An 18,319-nucleotide genomic window follows, 5' to 3' on the forward strand; every position below is an offset into this window, starting at 1 on the left:
AGGGAAATGGGATTGGGAAAAATCTCAATTCGACTCAATTTAAAGGATTAGTTCACTTCAGAACTAAAATTCCCTGATAATTTACTCACCCACATGTCATCCAAGATGTTCATGTCTTTCTTTTTTCAGTCGAAAAAAAATTAAGGATTGTGAAGAAAACATTCCGGGATTTATTTTTCTCCGTATAGTGGATTTCACTGGGGTACAACAGGTTGCAGTTTCAATGCGGCTTCAATGGGCTCTACATGATCCCAGACGAGGAATAAGGGTCTTGTCAAGAGATCGTCATTTTCTAAAAATTTATATACTTTTTAACCACAAATGCTCATCTTGCACTGGCTCAGCAATGTGGCACGCATTACACAATCACGTTGGAAAGGTCACACGTGAATATTTTAATGATGTCTTTACTACCTTTCTGGGCTTTGAAATTGGTTATGACATTGCTGTCTATAGGGCGGTCAGAAAGCTCTCAGATTTCATCAAAAAAATCTTAATTTGTGTTCCAAAGGTGAATGAAAGTCTTACAGGGTTTGGAATGATGTTAGGGTGAGTATTGACAGAAATTTCATTTTTGGGTGAACTAACCCTTTAAGTGGCCTTTATTTCACTAACATTACATTTTCTGCAAGTACAGTTTTTTTTTTTTTTTTTAAATATATACTTTTAGGCTTTGAAGTACACTACAAGTGCACATTCAATATTAAGCACACTTTTTCACAAGGCTAGACACATCTTAAAACAATTACAAAGAATAGTTATCCATTAAATTATATTTTGACCATTATTGACAGATAATTGATGCATTTTTGTCTTTCAGTAACAAGATTAAGCAGAAATGTCAATTTGAAAAAGGTCAAATTCATAAATACACTTAACGTAATTGATCCATTGTGATATATTACATTGTTGCATTTTTTTTTTTGCAAGTTCTGAGCCTGAATATGCCACACTTAATTCCTCAAATGTACAGTTCTCTACACTCAGAGCTTTAGGGCTCGTTGTGTGTGCGTGTGTGCATCTGTTTGCGTGGGTGTGTGCAGGTGTGTATTTTAACTTACCAAGATTGGCTTTTTCATTTGATGAATAAAACCCTTGAATCAGAATCAAACGGATTGGAGGGCACACAAATGTTTAAACCCTCTCCCTCCCTCCCTCGCCCTGTGCGCCCTGTCTGGGGCTGGATATTCATGCTGAGGTAAGCTGGCCGAATTCATCGGCTTGTCAGATGGTATTGAATTTGAGATTAGTTTTTATTTGGGCCTCCAAATTGCTCCTTGGCTTTTCCCTCCAGCTCCGGTGCTGCTCCAGGGGGCTGCACTGCCATATAAATTCTCCACTCAGGTAGAGAGAGAGAGCGACCTGCTTTCTCCAACTTCCTCAATAATGACCTCCCTTTCCACCAAGATGGGCTTTGTGTTGTAAACCTCTTGTTAGTATTCTGTGCTGAACAGAGATAGATAATTTCACAGTGACAGTGTGTCTCTTTTGACAGCTGTGGTCTGTCTGTAGCTGTGGACAGAAATCTCAGCACCAGTAAAGCCCTTAGCCGAATCCTCACAACGTAACGCCAAACCCGCAGGCGACGACATGGTTTCAGATTACTCCCCATCAATATTTTAATAACATCTTGTAATATTTGCAGCATCGCTAAAGCTTGTAATTACATGGTGTTTCTGAAACAGACAGTTCCGTCCTCTTGTCCTCTGGCAAATACGAACCTTAATTGCAGCATTAATTCCATGTGTGATAGAAATTCGCTCTTTTCTGCATTTCTCAGGTTTGCATCAGCTCCAAGCTCAACCTGAAGTTTTGAAATCTCTCTCACCCTTGTCTTTATGTACATATGCCTCATCTCTTTTGGAACCAGATTTTGGTATTATATCTCATTTAGCTGTTCCATGGAAAATTGCTCATGCGGATTTTGAACAGCTTGATCAGATAGAGACAGATGCTTTAGTGCATTGTCAATATTGACGCCCCCAATTGACGTGTTCCAGACCCCTGATTATGAGACCAGTCTTTGTTTAGCATGGATGAGTCACTTGATTAATTAATGTGCGTTTTAGCCTTTGATAACATCTCAGCGGACTGACTTTCATGTCCGTGTGCATCAGAAGATTGCATAAGAAGTTTTTGGCTGGTACACGTGGAACACAAAATATCTACAAATCCCATGGGCGTGATTTTACTTTAAAAAATAGAGGGGGTGGTAGGAGGTTTTGACGTCACGAAACGGCAGATGCTTAGAGCGTGAAAATTAAATTATGCACAGATGATTTAAAATGATCTTTTAGAGTTTTGATTAAAAAAAAAATCAGCTTTGATGGTCACCAGCATAATGTATGTTTTGCATGCTGGGACCAGCTTGGGAGGCTGGTTTGTTGGTCCCTAGTGTGGGAAGCCGGAGTGCTGGTGGACCAGTTTTGCTTGAGAACAGCATGACTGTGATGTTCCACCAGCTAGTCCAGCACTATACCAGCTCTATCCATTCAAAACAATCTCATGGCAATTCATAACTATTTCATATTTTGGGAAATTGTTGGCTAAATTGTATGATTTTATTCATACGTTTCGTCCGATCTGTGATGGGTATGTTTAGCGCATGCATTTTGTGTGTGTGTGTGTGTGTGTAATAATTATTGTACTTTTTTGTACAATTCACATCATACAAATTAATATGAAATATTAAGCTTGTAAAATAGTTAAGTTTTTCATCATAAACCAGCATTGACCAACATAGAATTCATGCTGGTTATTGCTGGATTCTTTAGCAGTGGGGTCGGATTCACAAAAATATTCTAAAGAAAAAAGTTAAGAAATTAAAGATAAATTCTAAGAAGTGCATACAAATGTTCCTGAGTGCATTTCTTGAAAAAATCAGCAACACTTTATTTTAAAGGGGTCATAAACTGTTGGTTTATTGTTTTATAACGTTTCCTGGGGTGCACTTATAATGTTAGTATGCTTTTTACATCAAAAATTGTCATAATTTAGAAATAAAAGGCATTTTTCCTACCCTGATTTTAGCCCTCTTCATTTGAACACTCTGTTTTAAGGGGCGTGTCTGCTGTGAGACTTCAGTGTAAACGCCCACTGCTGTGATTGGCTAACATCTTTGCCTAATTACTCTCATGAAAACTTTTAGCACGGTTTTACTATTACAGCTCTCAAGGTTAACCCTTAAATGCATGACTGTTTCACCAATCATTCTTACATATTCGGGTCTTTATCGACCCGGATCTATATCTAACACGGAAGGATCTCTCCCTGTCGTAATAATATAAAACTCCTCTGATATTAGAGTAACAATTACAGAAGAATAAAATAAATTGTATTTTGGTACCTTTTGGAGCTTGAAAGGGCTCCGTTTGAGCAGATGTTTTATGCCATCATCACTGTCCTCGTCAGAGCTCATTTCCCAGTAAATTCAGCAAATAATGGGCTAGTTTTATGTTTGAGGTCACGAATATGAGCCCATTCGCGATCTGAAACATATTCTGAGAACTACATAATTTTCAACATCTTCAAAATCAATATTTCGATTGCTAACAGCTTCAACAGATCCATCCAGTGACAGTTCATTACTCGCTCTGCAGTAAATCGCTGAGCCATTTCATGTTTCTCTTATTATTTCGTCACTTCAGCATTGTATCAGACATTGCCACCTTGTGGAATAAAAGTGAATTGCACTTATTCTGTCATCTAAGATTCAATTATTGTTGTGCAGAAAAAATATATGTACACACTCATATACACCATGGGTCGTTTGCAACCCTATACCATTTTTACAAAAAATGAATACAAAAATAGGCATTCTTTTATAATTTTATGATTTCTTTATAATTAATTGATTGAGGAATACCAAGAAGGTTGATGTCTAACTTTAAAAAATGAACAAGGAAGAGGGTAGTTTGTGCGCAAGTCACTGATAAACTCGCTATGTTTGATTGACAGCTCCAGCGATTGTAAAGGGAGCATTCTTTGATTTAACCACTGTTTAAATAACAGATTATTTTCATCCTACTAAGGGAAACAACGTGAAGTTGACCGTTTGGTCACTGGTTTGATTTACTGACATATGAATCATTAATATCAGATCAGGCATTAGAATGAACACAGTAACTCACATGTTGTTGCATTGCTGTCGTGTCCATATTGTAAAAGCCTGTTTGCAAAGTCTGCGCTGAAATATGATTGATTTACCAAAGAATCGACAGTGAAATGTACTGAATACAAATAAATAAAGCTCAACTGAGACATTCATATTGTTGAAAATAAATAACCATATTCCTAGCATTAGGATCCTTTGAAAGGTAATGTTATTTTAGTCCTGTATCGCTCTTCTCTTCTCCTCATCTCACTAACATGCTAACGCTGCAATGATGGAGTAGGCCTTATTCTGCGGAGGCGGCGTTTCACCTATAGATAGGCACATTCTGGGACGAGTTGTTCACTGGGCCTGATGTCAAAAAAAGCTTTTATTGGACTAACAAGGAAGTTTTCACTTCTGAAACTTACAGGATATTCTTATAGTACGATGACCTCTTATATATTAAAAGCTCAAGGAAAAGCTGATTTCTCAATTCATGACCTTTTTAAGGTGACATAGCTGTGTGTTAGATTTTGCCAAGACAAGATTTATTTGATCATTGTCAATGGCAAAGACAAATAGACTATTCATAATACTTGATTAACCTGTTCAATCTAGGTTTGAGTTTGAGTGTAGGGACCTTGGAAGTTTTCCTGAGCATTAAGCACATGTCGGCTATTTCTAACATAACGGGAAGTCTTTTTCAGGCTGCCAAGGACACATTAATTTATCAAAGAGTGGAGCTCTCCATTGCCGCTATTACAGAGAACCCTTTATATTGTGCGTAATCATGACCAATCATTGTTTACATTAATGATCGTTATTGATTTGGTGATTTAAGAACATTTTTTTTAGTTTTTTTCTTCAGATCAATCGTAAGAAAAAATTTAAGAACAGTTTTTGGGAATACAAAAAAATCAGTCACACTTTAGATTAGGGTCTCACTATTAACTATTAACCACGACTTTTGCCTCAATAAACTAATTATTAATAGTTAGTAAAGTAGTAGTAAAGTTTAGGTATTGTGTATGATTAAGGGATGCAGAATATGTTCATGCAGAATAAGTCATTAATATGTGCTTTATACCAATTAACAGCCAACATCCCAGTAATGCATGCTAATAAGCAACTAGTTAATAGTGAGAATTGGACCCTAAACTAAAGTGTTACCCATTATTCTTATATATATTTCTTAATAACAAGAAAATAATTTTAAGAAGAATTCTATTCTTAAGAAAGTTTCATGCATCCAGCCCCACAATGAGCAGGATTTGCTCATCATTAAGTCAAAGCTGGAATGTAAGCAAAATTAGGAATGTCCAAAATTCATTTAAACCAAATCAGCCATGGCAAAACATGTAAATGACACCTACATTGAATCCTCTTCATGATCATGGGGTTGAGTTTATGATTGTATAAGTTATGAATATTGCTGCACATGTACGTATGTTAGTAGTTTGTTAGTATTAGTATATAGTAAGTGCTGCAGATGTTTTGATTTCACCAAGTATGTCCCTGGATCAACATCTTTGTTGATCCTGGAACTACATTCCAATCAACCGATCAGATTTGAGGGACAAGTTTACAGTTTATGTCAAGTTTAGACTTTTACAAGTTTAGTGCATCTACATCAGTGTCATTTCTCTCTGATTTTAGGGATAAGTTATGGGTAGAGTTAAGTTTAGGGGTAAGGGATAGGGTTAAGACTAAATTTTCAGACAGGAATGTTGTTCCAGGATTAACAAAATATGCTGACCTAGGAATGTGTCAGCAAAATCAAGAAAATCAGGACGTCCATTATTTGCAAACTCAGCAAAATCAGGACGCACATTATTTGTAAAAGCATTAACAGACATTTCAGTGCAAATAAATAAAATCATAAGGGAGGATGCTATGCGAGGAGGCCGGGCTGTTGGAAATATGACTCAACTAAACCGTGGAAAGCACTGTGGTAGCTAATGGGAAATCTGAGTCAATATTATGGTTGTGAAGTATCACTTTATCATTTGCTCTCACTCACGTCTTTTCATCTTCTCATGTTTCCTGTTGCATTTAAGAGTTAAAGCCCTTGATGACAGTGAGATTGAAATTAGCCCTGGTGCAGTGTATTCCCCATTCAATAGATTTCAAACACCTCCACTGAGAGCTCTTCTGTGCTCTATTATCACCCAAATTCACAATAAACTCCACCTCTCCTGCGTTAGTGAGATGCTAATTGAACACTAGGTAGACCAATTTAGCATTTCGGCGTGGAAAAAACTGTTAGTCCTGAATTTTCAGATGCATTAATTCAGTTTTCACCCCTCTGGAGCTTGATATCTGCACAAGGTAAATAAACAACCAGCAGTATGTGCTTAACATGAAGTAATTTCTCAAGAGGATGGTTTCCTCTGAAATTAGTCCACTAAATGTAGGTTAAGAAAGTTGGTGAGCAGTGAATGCATGTCTTTTGCCTCAGACTATTGAAGAAAGATTTTCAGAAGTAGTTACGCTGGAACATATAAAGCTCAGAAATTAACTTTTCCATTAAGGGGCAATATTTGCCCCTTGGACTTGATTGCCAGGGACATTTTTTACCTTTATTTAGGCATTAAAAAAAAAAAAAACACACATATGAGATAATAGTAAAAATTGACGAACAAGGTTGTTAATATTGTAAAAAAAAAAAAACATAATGGAGATATAATTATTTTTATAGTGTTAACAATGAGATTATGTGGTTTTTATAATCAATTAACACTGCTTTTGTCTTTTTTTTTTTTACCAGATGGACAAAATTTGTGACCAAAAAGTCATTCAGTTTAACCAAAATTGTGGTTTTACCAAATGACACTTTTGGTTATACCGAATGACGATGTTTTCAAACAATGCTAACGGGCTGATATCTAGCTAGCTAGCAAAAGGACAATCAAACATTATATTTAGTACAAGTTTTTAAAATATTACAACATTTTCCATGTTTTATAGCGGTTGTACCGAATGACCTGATGTTTCGGGACATGCATATGAGCAAAAGTGAAAACATGAATTTTTCAGATAGTTAAGAGAGAGTTAGTTACTTTGCTTCAAGACCATGTGATCCTTTGCAGGTGTCTGAATGATGTCACATCCTGTCACATGATACAGTAATGACCGCATGACTTGATCCAAAATGGTCCCTTTATATTGGTTACTCCGAATTACATCAATGAAATTCATTTTTCCGGACATTCTCTCTCATAACAAAGCAACGACTTCTACACATAATTTTAATACCATTTTGCGCTATGTTGATATATGATGTTATAAAATCATGCTAGAATAAAAAATATATACATTTATTACATATTTTAATCACAAATGAAATGGCTGTATTGGCCTTTGGACATTTAAACTGAATGACCTTTTGACACTTCAAAATCTTTAAAATACCTTTATGTGTAGCAAAATATAATTAAAACCTTTTGGATTCAGTAAAAAGAGATCTAGTTGTAGTACCTTACATACTTTGGATGTCATATATTTGTTTTTTTATTGTTATTAAGGCCTGTTGTTCTTTATGTCAAATACTTAAATTTGACCAATTACTTCAATCTATAAGAATACTATACCAATATAAAATTTTATTAACATCAAAAAAAGCAATCTTTTTTTTTTCAATCAATGCATTTATGACAAAAATTGGAGATTATTGCTCTTGATATAATTATTATTAATGTCAATTACATAAAAAAGTTGCGTTTGAGGAAATGGCACATCATATTCTGGCTACAGGCCTGCAGGCAAAGCACAAGACTTCAAACCATTTATAAATTCGTTTATTGCTTTTTTAGAAAATCAAGACTTCACATTAGTTATTTTAGTAGCACGAAAAAGAAAATTAGCTGCTAATTTCTCTGGATAACATGTTTGAAAGGTCATGAAAGTGTAACAGCAGATACAGCAAGACACGTTAAATAGTTTCAGTGCAGATGTCATTTAAATACTCAAAAATTTCATTTATCACATTTTTTGGGACAAATCATGGAAAGGTTTTGTGGAGTTTTGGACACAATGCACTAACATAAGCTCTATGTTGTGTTAATCGGCATAAAATGAGTTTTAGATTATGCAAATTGCATTCACTCTCGCATAAAAACTCTCCGTCCTGCTCATTGTTGGGTGGATGTCTCATCTTGCTGAAGGCCATTTGTGCTTAATAAGACAGGATAAGTGGCTTGCGCTAACCATCAACATGTAATTACGGAGAATAATAAACCACAAAATTTCCAGACTTTTAAGTGTTTACACGATACACACAATTAAGCGACTCCTGCAAGTTAGCGTCTTTGGTATGAGGAAATCGCATTAGAAAGCTTAGTGGCTCACCATGTGTTTCTAGCAAATTGAATAAGCTCTTGTTTTTCCTGGGACTAGATTTATGAATTGTAAACATAGGTAAGCAGTATACAGTATGTAAGTAAATTTACTGCCTCAACACAGGGTTTAAGCTCAAAAGTTCTGTATTTTAGCATATGTTTTGCTCATTTGGGGTTTGTGATATTAGCATTTTGAATGTGTAGTGTTGCTAACAACCTGCCAACAATAATCTCAAGTGTTTTTAAGATTACTTTGATTGTGCCAAATTTATGCTGCCCACTTGACAACTATTGAATGACAGATAGGCTTTCATCCAGTGAACAGATGGATATCTTTCAGAACAGCTTTGCTGTAAAAGCACTCTAAGCTAAACTTAGCATTGACTAGCAGTGTAATTGTGATCTTTTCCTCCTCGCCTTTAGACGGCAGCGGTCCTCTGAGGCCAGTGTTCACCAAACAGCCGGGAAGTATTGTATTCCCTCTCCATCTTAATGAGCCCAGCCGGGAGGTCACCTTCAGCTGTGAAGCCCAGGGACATCCGCCCCCGTCCTACAGGTGAGATCCCCTATGAATTTTGGTTTAAAAAAGCCAAGACAAGCTTTTTTTTTTTTGTCAGTGGCTAAGACAAATTAGACAATCCATAGACAATCCATAATACTGGATTAACCTGTTCAATTTAGGCTTGAGTTTGAGTGTAGGGACTTTGGAAGTTTTCCTGAGCGTTGAGCACATGTCGGCTATTTCTAACATAACGGGAAGTCTTTTTCATGCTGCCAAGGACACATTAATTTATCAAAGAGTGGAGCTCTCCATTGCCGAGAACCCTTTATATTGTCTCTACAGTCCTTGATTTGACTCATCTTGAGTTAAAACCAATCTGAACTAGTCTCTGCTGGTTTGGCCTTTCTGTTTTATATATTTATTTTGCAGGAGACCCATGCTGAGTCTAATTGGATTTAATTTCTCTTTGAAAAGCTATTTTCTTTAGTCACGTCTCGTCTGTGGTTGCTGTCTTTCTTTGACTCCCTCTTGTCCATGTGCTTGATTCCTGATCTCTTTTGTTTTCAGAGTTTAATCTTATTTTAATTGCAGTGTGTATATATCAAACATAATATTGGTACAAGAAGTCATAGTCAATTTATTTAATTTTATTCAATCTCAAAGACAAATTTACTGGAAGTTTCTCCAGTCAGACAGCTTGTATTATGTTTCTCCTCAGTGGCATAAAAGTAACCTAAATGAAGAAAGAAAAATGATGTCCACACACTGAAATTGCAGCTCCAAAACTGTATTTACCAAACAGCGCAATGTTTTGAGCAGTCAGGTCTTTTTCAGGCACAAACTTTTCCTAAAATTAACTTGTGCATTTTTATTCATTCAAACATTTGGGGTCAATTAGGTGGGTTATTTATATATATATATATATATATATATATATATATATATATATATATATATATATATATATATATACAGAGCATGCATAACATTATGACAACTGACAGGTGAAGTGAATTCATCACGGCACCTGCTAGTGGGTGGATATATTAGGCAGCAAGTGAACATTTTGTCCTCAAAGTTGATGTGTTAGAAGCAGGAAAAATGGGCAAGCGTAAGGATTTGAGTGAGTTTGACAATGACCAAATTGTGACGGCTAGACGACTGGGTCAGAGCATCTCCAAAACTGCAGCTCTTGTGGGGTGTTCCCGGTCTGCAGTGGTCAGTATCTATCAAAAGTGCTCCAAGGAAGGAACAGTGGTGAACCGGTGACAGGGTCATGGGCGGCCGAGGCTCATTGATGCACGTGGGGAGCGAAGGCTGGCCCGTGTGGTCCGATCCAACAGACGAGCTACTGTAGCTCAAATTGCTCTAGAAGTTAATGCTGGTTCTGATAGAAAGGTGTCAGAATACACAGTGCATCAGTTTGTTGCGTATGGAGCTGCATAGCTGCAGACCAGTCAGGGTGCCCATGCTGACCCCTGTCCACCGCCGAAAGAGCCAACAGTGGGCATGTGAGCATCAGAACTGGATCACGGAGCAATGGAAGAAGGTGGCCTGGTCTGATGAATCGCGTTTTCTTTTACATCACGTGGATGGCCCGGGTGCGTGTGCGTCTCTTACCTGGGGAACACATGGCACCGGGATGCACTATGGGAAGAAGGCAAGCCGGCGGAGGCAGTGTGATGCTTTGGGCAATGTTCTGCTGGGAAACCTTGGGTCCTGCCATCCATGTGGATGTTACTTTGACACGTACCACCTACCTAAGCATTGTTGCAGACCATGTACACCCTTTGATGGAAATGGTATTCCCTGGGGGCTGTGGCTCTTTCAGCAGGATAATGCTCCTGACACAAAGCAAAAATGCTTCAGGAATGGTTTGAGGAGCACAACAACGAGTTTGAGGTGTTGACTTGGCCTCCAAATTCCCCTGAACTCAATCCAATCGAGCATCTGTGGGATGTGCTGAACAAACAAGTCCGATCCATGGAGGCTCCACCTCGCATCTTACAGGACTTAAAGGATCTTCTGCTAACATCTTGGTGCAGATACCACAGCACACCTTCAGGGGTCTAGAGGAGTCCATGCCTCGACGGGTATATATATATATATATATATATATACATATATATATATATATATATATATATATATATATATATTTCCATTTTTTCATCTTAACTGGAAAAGAGAAGAAAAAAAAAAAAACATTTGAAAGGAAATCCACCACTTTAAAGCTCTGACATCTGTCTACAATGAAAGAAAATAATAATAATTAAAGTTCACAAATTGAAAGGCTAGACACTTATAAACAGTCTGCCCTTGGAGTTTTGTACTTCTGTTCAGTTGATAAATCATAAATTTGAATTATTTTTTTTTTCAGCACTTGGAGAAAGTTGAAAAGAGTGGAATGTTTCTAACTGCACTGTTTGGGCATTTACCCTCCTCAGTAGTCTGGAAAACATACTCGACGTATTCAGAATATAATATGTCTAGAGCATATAGTCCCGGAAAGAATTCCATTCTGCTGAACCAATTTATTTCTTTCTTTTTTTTTTCTCTTAAAGTGTGCACTGAATTTGAGTGACAGGCAGAGCAAACAGTGGGCTGTTCATGCAAATATATCTCCAAGTCCCATGCATTAACTTGTGCTGCACGGTACAGATTTCTATCAGTATGGAAAGGTCGTAGCCGTGGCCTTTGGTGTGTGGGAGGGAAACGTGACCTCATGTTTTCTTCAGTTTTTTGTGTGTTATATTGATTTCCATTGCACATTTACTCAGACAGGTAATTGACATGGATCATGTCTTTGTCCACATTAAATCCAGATGGCCACTATAGTGCCCTTCTCTGTTTTCTCCTGTTCATCAATTAAAATGGCCCTTGTTTTCTGTGGTATACACTGCAGACTCATTTGTTCTCATTTGTAGGTTACATTGACAGAGAGGTCTGGGGGGTTTTTTTCACAGTGATTACGATTAAATAATGAGGAAAGACAGTGATTACGTTACTCGACTGTATTGATTAATTGTGTGATGACGTAAAGATGAGGCTTTTGTAGCAGTGAATCTAAACTCATGTGCGTCTCTTGGGTTTTGTGGTTTCTGATGTCTTAGGAGTGACTGGACTGGGCCATCGATCTGTTGTAAAAGTCATGTCTTTATACTTTATACATGCCTTTGCTGTTTTTAGTGTTTTTGTCACTCTATGTCCATGAATGCTGAACATTTTTTTAGATAGATCAAAATGAATTTCTTTCTTTCTTTCTTTCTTTCTTTCTTTCTTTCTTTCTTTCTTTCTTTCTTTCTTTCTTTCTTTCTTTCTTTCTTTCTTTCTTTCTTTCTTTCTTTCTTTCTTTCTTTCTTGTTGTTGTTGTTCATGTTAAATGCTTTTTTGTTCATGTTTTTTGTGCATGTTAAATGCTAAAAGAATGAAAGGATTATTATTTAAAGTTAATTTATTTTTTTCTATAAAATTAAACAATTACACAAATTAGGGTTTCAAATCAAGGAAATGGGGTTTCAAAACTTGCTAACATCTTCAATAAATATATAACATTACATATGAATAAAAACATAAAACAGCTCATGTATCTAGTTTGACTTATTTTAGCATTATTTATATAATATTTATTCATATTTAGGATTAGCTTTTATGTTCATGTTTTCAATCTTCAATTAATTTTAGTTGAAGTTTTAGTAATTATGTTATGTGATTTTGTTATTTTTATTCGTTTTTGTTTTTATATTTCTATTTATTTTATATTTCAGTTTTAGTATTAGTAATTTTTGTACATTCATTTAAATGTATTTTATTTCAGTTAGTTCTTAAGGAAACATTTCTAATTTTCATTCAAGCTTAAGTTTTTCATCTAATATTTTATTTAATTTCAGCTTTATTTCAATTAACAATAAAGATTTTTGGTAGTTTTAGTAGGCAGCACTAAGTGCAAATAATGATAAATGTTATTTACACTAAGTGTAAATAGCAGAGGTGTGACGAGATTAAATTGTGACGAGATTTCTCGTCGAGGCGAAAAGCAGTCTCGTGATAGTGTGAGGGAGAAATTTGGAAAGAATATGCCACCGCTACGTTTACATTACCCCTCCACTGTTGTTTTGCTTTTTATAGAAATAAAAAAACATTTAATTCAGTCGTATAACAGTCGCTGGCGCTCCCTATTCACAGAGTACGCATGATCGCGAAAGTGAAAGTAAACGCGAGCGCGTGTTCAACGGGATGTCGATACCCCGCATTTGAAAGCGGCTCCCTGATGCATGCAAATGTCTTCCAATACGAAAGCGATCTTAGGCTGGGCTGTGTAGTTGTAAACACCTCTCATCTCTTTATCATGCTTAAAGAAAAATTTGGTCTCTATTTGCACTTTGAATATTGAGAGAGAGTGCTTTGATTATAGCTGCACTTATTGTTTACACTTAAGACTGAAAGAAAACTGTTATTTATTGTTATAGTAACACTTTACAATAAGGATTCATTAGTTAACGTTAGTTAACTTTACATGAACTAAGGAAGAACAATACTTCTACACCATTTTAGTTAATGTTAATTTCAACATTTACTAATACATTGTTAAAATCAAAAGTTGTATTTGTTAACATTACTTAATGCACTATCATGAACTAACCATGAATTACTATTTTTATGTTTAACTAACATTAACAAAGATTAATAAATACTGTAGCAAAGATATTGCTCATTGTTGATGTTGGTTAATACATTAATGTTTATAAATGAGACCTTATTGTAAAGTTTTGCCATTTTTATTTATACTCTTTTTATTTCTATGATCAATTTGTGGAAAGGAGTTCAGTCAGGAGGTCAAAAATTGTAGAAGCTCATAAATCGTGTACAGTAAGATCTGAAGAGACTCGAATGAAATCATACAGAAGAGAAGCCATTTTACAGTGCTTGAATATTGTTGTCTTTTACTGCATATGATAATTCACACTCAGAAAGTAGAACTGAAATGACATGAATTACAAGATGATTAGTTAAAACATTTAAAATACACCTGCAGTTTATTTTTCTAGTCATGTATTTAATCTTTGAGGATTTATTAAAAAAAAGTGTGTAAAAATCTTGTCTCGTTCTCGTTCTCGTGAACTCAATCTCATGTCTTGTCTCGTCTCGTCTCATGAGATACCTGTCTCGTCACACCCCTAGTAAATGGCAACTAGATTGGCATATTTTCTTAGCGATAGATGCTATTTACACTGTTCAAAAAGCTATAGCTGCTATTTACACTAAGTGCAAGTAGCAATAGATTCTATTTATACTATGTAAAAATAGCAGTATTTTATTTGCACTAAGTGTAAATAGTAGTTAGATGTAATTTACAGCACATACTATTTGCACCTCAGTGTTGATGGACATCAAACGGTATGCTATAATAACAAAGAGTGTAAATAATTATATTTATTAAAATCATTAAACGGATGTCACCTTGTTGGGACAAGCCCTCCATACACATTGTTATTAAACACAAGTTAGTCAATATTTTCTTAATTTTTATTGAAAATAAATGCCTTTCTGATCTGATATGTGATTGGAAAAGGGAGTAGAGCGAATTCGGCAAAAGGCGGATTTGCGACAAATTTGGGTCCACAAGCCTTTCTCCTACATTACTGAAATTGCCCAATCAGACATCAGTGGGCGGAGTTAGTGTAAATAGCCTCTGCCAACAAGGTGGGCTATTTGCACTTATTGTTTTATAGGGCAAAACAATAACAATGCTTGTGGTGGACAGTGAATATTACATTTCTCTGGCCATTTTTTAAAAGGTTGAGGTTCTATTTTGTATTCTGTTTGTGGAAAGTATATACATTACAAATATCAAACTATATCTCACTATGTTTTACTTCAAATAAGGAGGAAACTATCTTCAAGTACTCCAAACTCTCCATTCACTCTCTGCTAACTTCCCCCTGTGTTTTATAGGTGGAAAATGAATGACAGCTTCATTTCCCCTCACCCTGGCTCTCGATACAGCATCTCAGGAGGAAACCTTCGAATCAGCCAGCTCAATAAGGAAGAAGATGCTGGTATTTACCAATGTCTGGCCTCCAACTCTTTCGGGACCATTCTCAGCAGAGAAGCTAGTCTTCACATTGCTTGTGAGTCTCTGTTTAAATCATTTCTCTTCCTAAAAACTCAAGCACCAATGATGCTTGGTTAGTCTTTTCCACATCACTTGAGGTGGATTTTCGCTACACCTTTGCGAACTGCAAACACATTGTACATTAAAGCGGGTCCTGTAAATACTGCATGGGCTCTGAATGTAGTCAGAATTAATATTGCGAGCAGCACAGCGGAGAGATGATCCATATCACATAAAAATGGCTCGTTAATGATGAATCAAATTAACCATAAACTGAGGGTTGGTATTTCTGGAATTACAAAGCATTTTCTCTGCTGCTTATGGTAAAAATGTTCCTTGAACTTCTGAGATAAAATAACCATTTACTGTATGAATGTTAAACATATTGTTCTAACTTTCTAAACAGTTTCAAAACATTTTGTGAACAGATCAATCAAACCACATTCAGAGGTAGTCAAAAATGCACTTTCAAATGAAAATTAGCCCAAGCTTTACTCACCCTCAAGCCATCATAGGTGTATATGACTTTCTTCTTTCTGATGAACACAATCGGAGAAATATTAATACATATCCTGATGCATCTGAGCTTTATAATGGCAGTGAGAGATACCAATGATTATGAGCTGAAGAAAGTGTCTCCATCCACATCCACCCATCATAAACATACTCCATATGGCTCCGGGGGTTAATAAAGGCCTTCTGAAGTGAAGCAATGCATTTGTGTAAAAAAAATAAATAAAAAATCCATATTTAACAAGTTATGAAATAGAATATCTACAGTAGACTGCCTTCCGTATTCAACTTAGGAAGAAAGCGCAATGCCTCTCGCAGTTCCAAAAGCTTATGCTACGTCCTACACCTTCCCTATTGACATGACGCCAGTTCAGTTTTTTTTCATAACTTTAATACAGAAGGCGGTCTGGCGGATGCTAGATATTTTACTTCATAACATGTTAAATATACTTTTTTTTTTTTTTTTTACACAAACACATCGATTTGCTTCAGAAGGCCTTTATTATGACATTTTCTTCAGCTCATACTCATTGGTATCGCTCAATGCCATTATAAAGCTTTGATGCATCAGGATATTTATTAATATAACTCAGATTGTGTTCATCAGAAAGAAGAAAGTCATATACAATTAGGATTGCTTGAGGGTGAGTAAAGCTTGGGCTAATTTTCACTTTAAAGTGAACTAATCCTTTAAGAGTCTATGAATGAATCATTATTACAGTGATTATTATGTTTCTAGCATGTTTTGTGTTTGGCAATGGTATTAAAAATTGACGCACCTCTTGATGGAAAGAAATGTTGTGATGTTATTTACATCAAGAGGTGCATCATTTTTTGGTCAAGATCTTGTATTGACAATGCAAGAGGTGAGCACTCTGTAAAGTCTACTCCAGCACATCCCAAAGACTTTCAATGATGACTTTCAGCTGGACTGATTCTTCATGCTCCCTCCCAACCATTGTTTCAAAATTTTAACTCTGATGAATCTTGACGTTGTCATCCTGGAATATGGCCATGATACGTCTTCCTAACATGGTTGTTTAAGAAGTGAAAAGATACACACTCCATCTTTTGGTGTTAAAAGGACTGTTACCAAACATATAACATGATAGAAACATAATAATCACTGTAATATTCATCCATCCATAGACTCTTAAGTATTTGCCAATTAAAATCCAAACAGAGACTTAATAGCAGTAACCATTCCCCGAAATCTGATCCCAAAGTATCACAAAAGATTACTACCAGGTGTAAGCCACTTGTGACCCAATATGAGTATGAGTATATACTCATATACTCATACTCATAATGTTACAAATGATTTTTAATAAGAGAATTATTTGGAAAATGTTAAAAAAAAAAAAAAAAAATTACAGGGCAAATTTTGAACAGCGTCCAGATTAAACTCTAAATAAGAAATGATTTGGCAAGATTCATTAAGAGTGTACAAGAGTGTGTTTTATTGTAGTGGAATTTTAAAGCATTCCGGTTGTCTTGATTTTATGAGTCATTATGATCCACATCATAGGCTGATGAGATCTTGGTAGGGCTGCTGAAAGTGCTGTTTCACGGCCCTCGTTTACCTGTTTTCTCTGTGTGATGTCTGCTGGAACTCTGGAGGCAAGGTGAACTTGGTGCTTCTCTTTTTGATGACTACAGCTGGCTCCTCTGTGATGGATGTGAGACTGAGTTCAGGAACCTGTTTCCTGCTGTCAAACCCAGTGTGATCTTTAAAACAGCTCTGGCTTCTGTGATATTGTATGTGGAGTGAAGGTGGAACGCGTACAGGTCCTCAAGCTTTATGTGTTATCAATGTTTTCTCTTGATTGCCTTGACCTAACCTGCTGTGGCTTCCAAATTGATCGTTCTCTTATTGTCCAGCGCCTGTAAAGCAGCAGGGGAGGATGATCTGAGACCTTCCTCTATGTGTCTCACTATTAATATCGCATAACCAGTGGTGTAACATTTTCGAGATTGAGTTTCTGAGTTATATTGAAGACAAAAAGTGGTTAACCACATTTGAACACTATAAAAATATAAATAAAGTTTTACACTATAAATAGAGTTTTATATTTACAAATTACAAACCCGATTCCAAAAAAGTTGGGATACTGTACAAATTGTGAATAAAAAAGGAATGTAATAATCTCATAAACTTATATTTTATTCACAATAGAATATAGATAATATATCAAATGTTGAAAGTGAGACATTTTGAAATGTCATGCCAAATATTGGCTCATTTTGGATTTCATGAGAGCTACACATTCCAAAACAGTTGGGACAGGTAGCAATAAGAGGCCGGAAAAGTTAAATGTACATATAAGGAACTGCTGGAGGACCAATTTGCAACTTATTAGGTCAATTGGCCAACATGATTGGGTATAAAAAGAGCCTCTCAGAGTGGCAGTGTCTCTCAGAAGTCAAGATGGGCAGAGGATCACCAATTCCCCCAATGCTGCGGCGTGGAAAAGTGGAAAACTGTTCTGTGGTCAGACGAATCAAAATTTGAAGTTCTTTTTGGAAAACTGGGATGCCATGTCATCCGGACTAAAGAGGACAAGGACAACCCAAGTTGTTATCAGCGCTCAGTTCAGAAGGCCTGCATCTCTGATGGTATGGGGTTGCATGAGTGCGCGTGGCATGGGCAGCTTACACATCTGGAAAGGCACCATCAATACTGAAAGGTATATCCAAGTTCTAGAACAACATATGCTCCCATTCATATGACGTCGTCTCTTTCAGGGAAGTCCTTGTAT

General features: G+C 36.2%; 1 protein-coding gene across 1 annotated transcript in view; it reads left to right on the forward strand.

Annotated features, from left to right (window-relative positions):
- cntn3a.1 (contactin 3a, tandem duplicate 1) overlaps positions 1-18,319 on the forward strand; it is a 97,095-nt gene that overhangs the window by 14,636 nt on the left and 64,140 nt on the right. The window contains 2 exon segments of the mRNA XM_048178866.1: positions 8,854-8,986; positions 14,888-15,063. Coding sequence (XP_048034823.1) covers positions 8,854-8,986; positions 14,888-15,063 — 309 coding nt within the window.

This window comes from Megalobrama amblycephala, linkage group LG24, assembly GCF_018812025.1.
Source record: "Megalobrama amblycephala isolate DHTTF-2021 linkage group LG24, ASM1881202v1, whole genome shotgun sequence".
NCBI lineage: Eukaryota > Metazoa > Chordata > Actinopteri > Cypriniformes > Xenocyprididae > Megalobrama > Megalobrama amblycephala.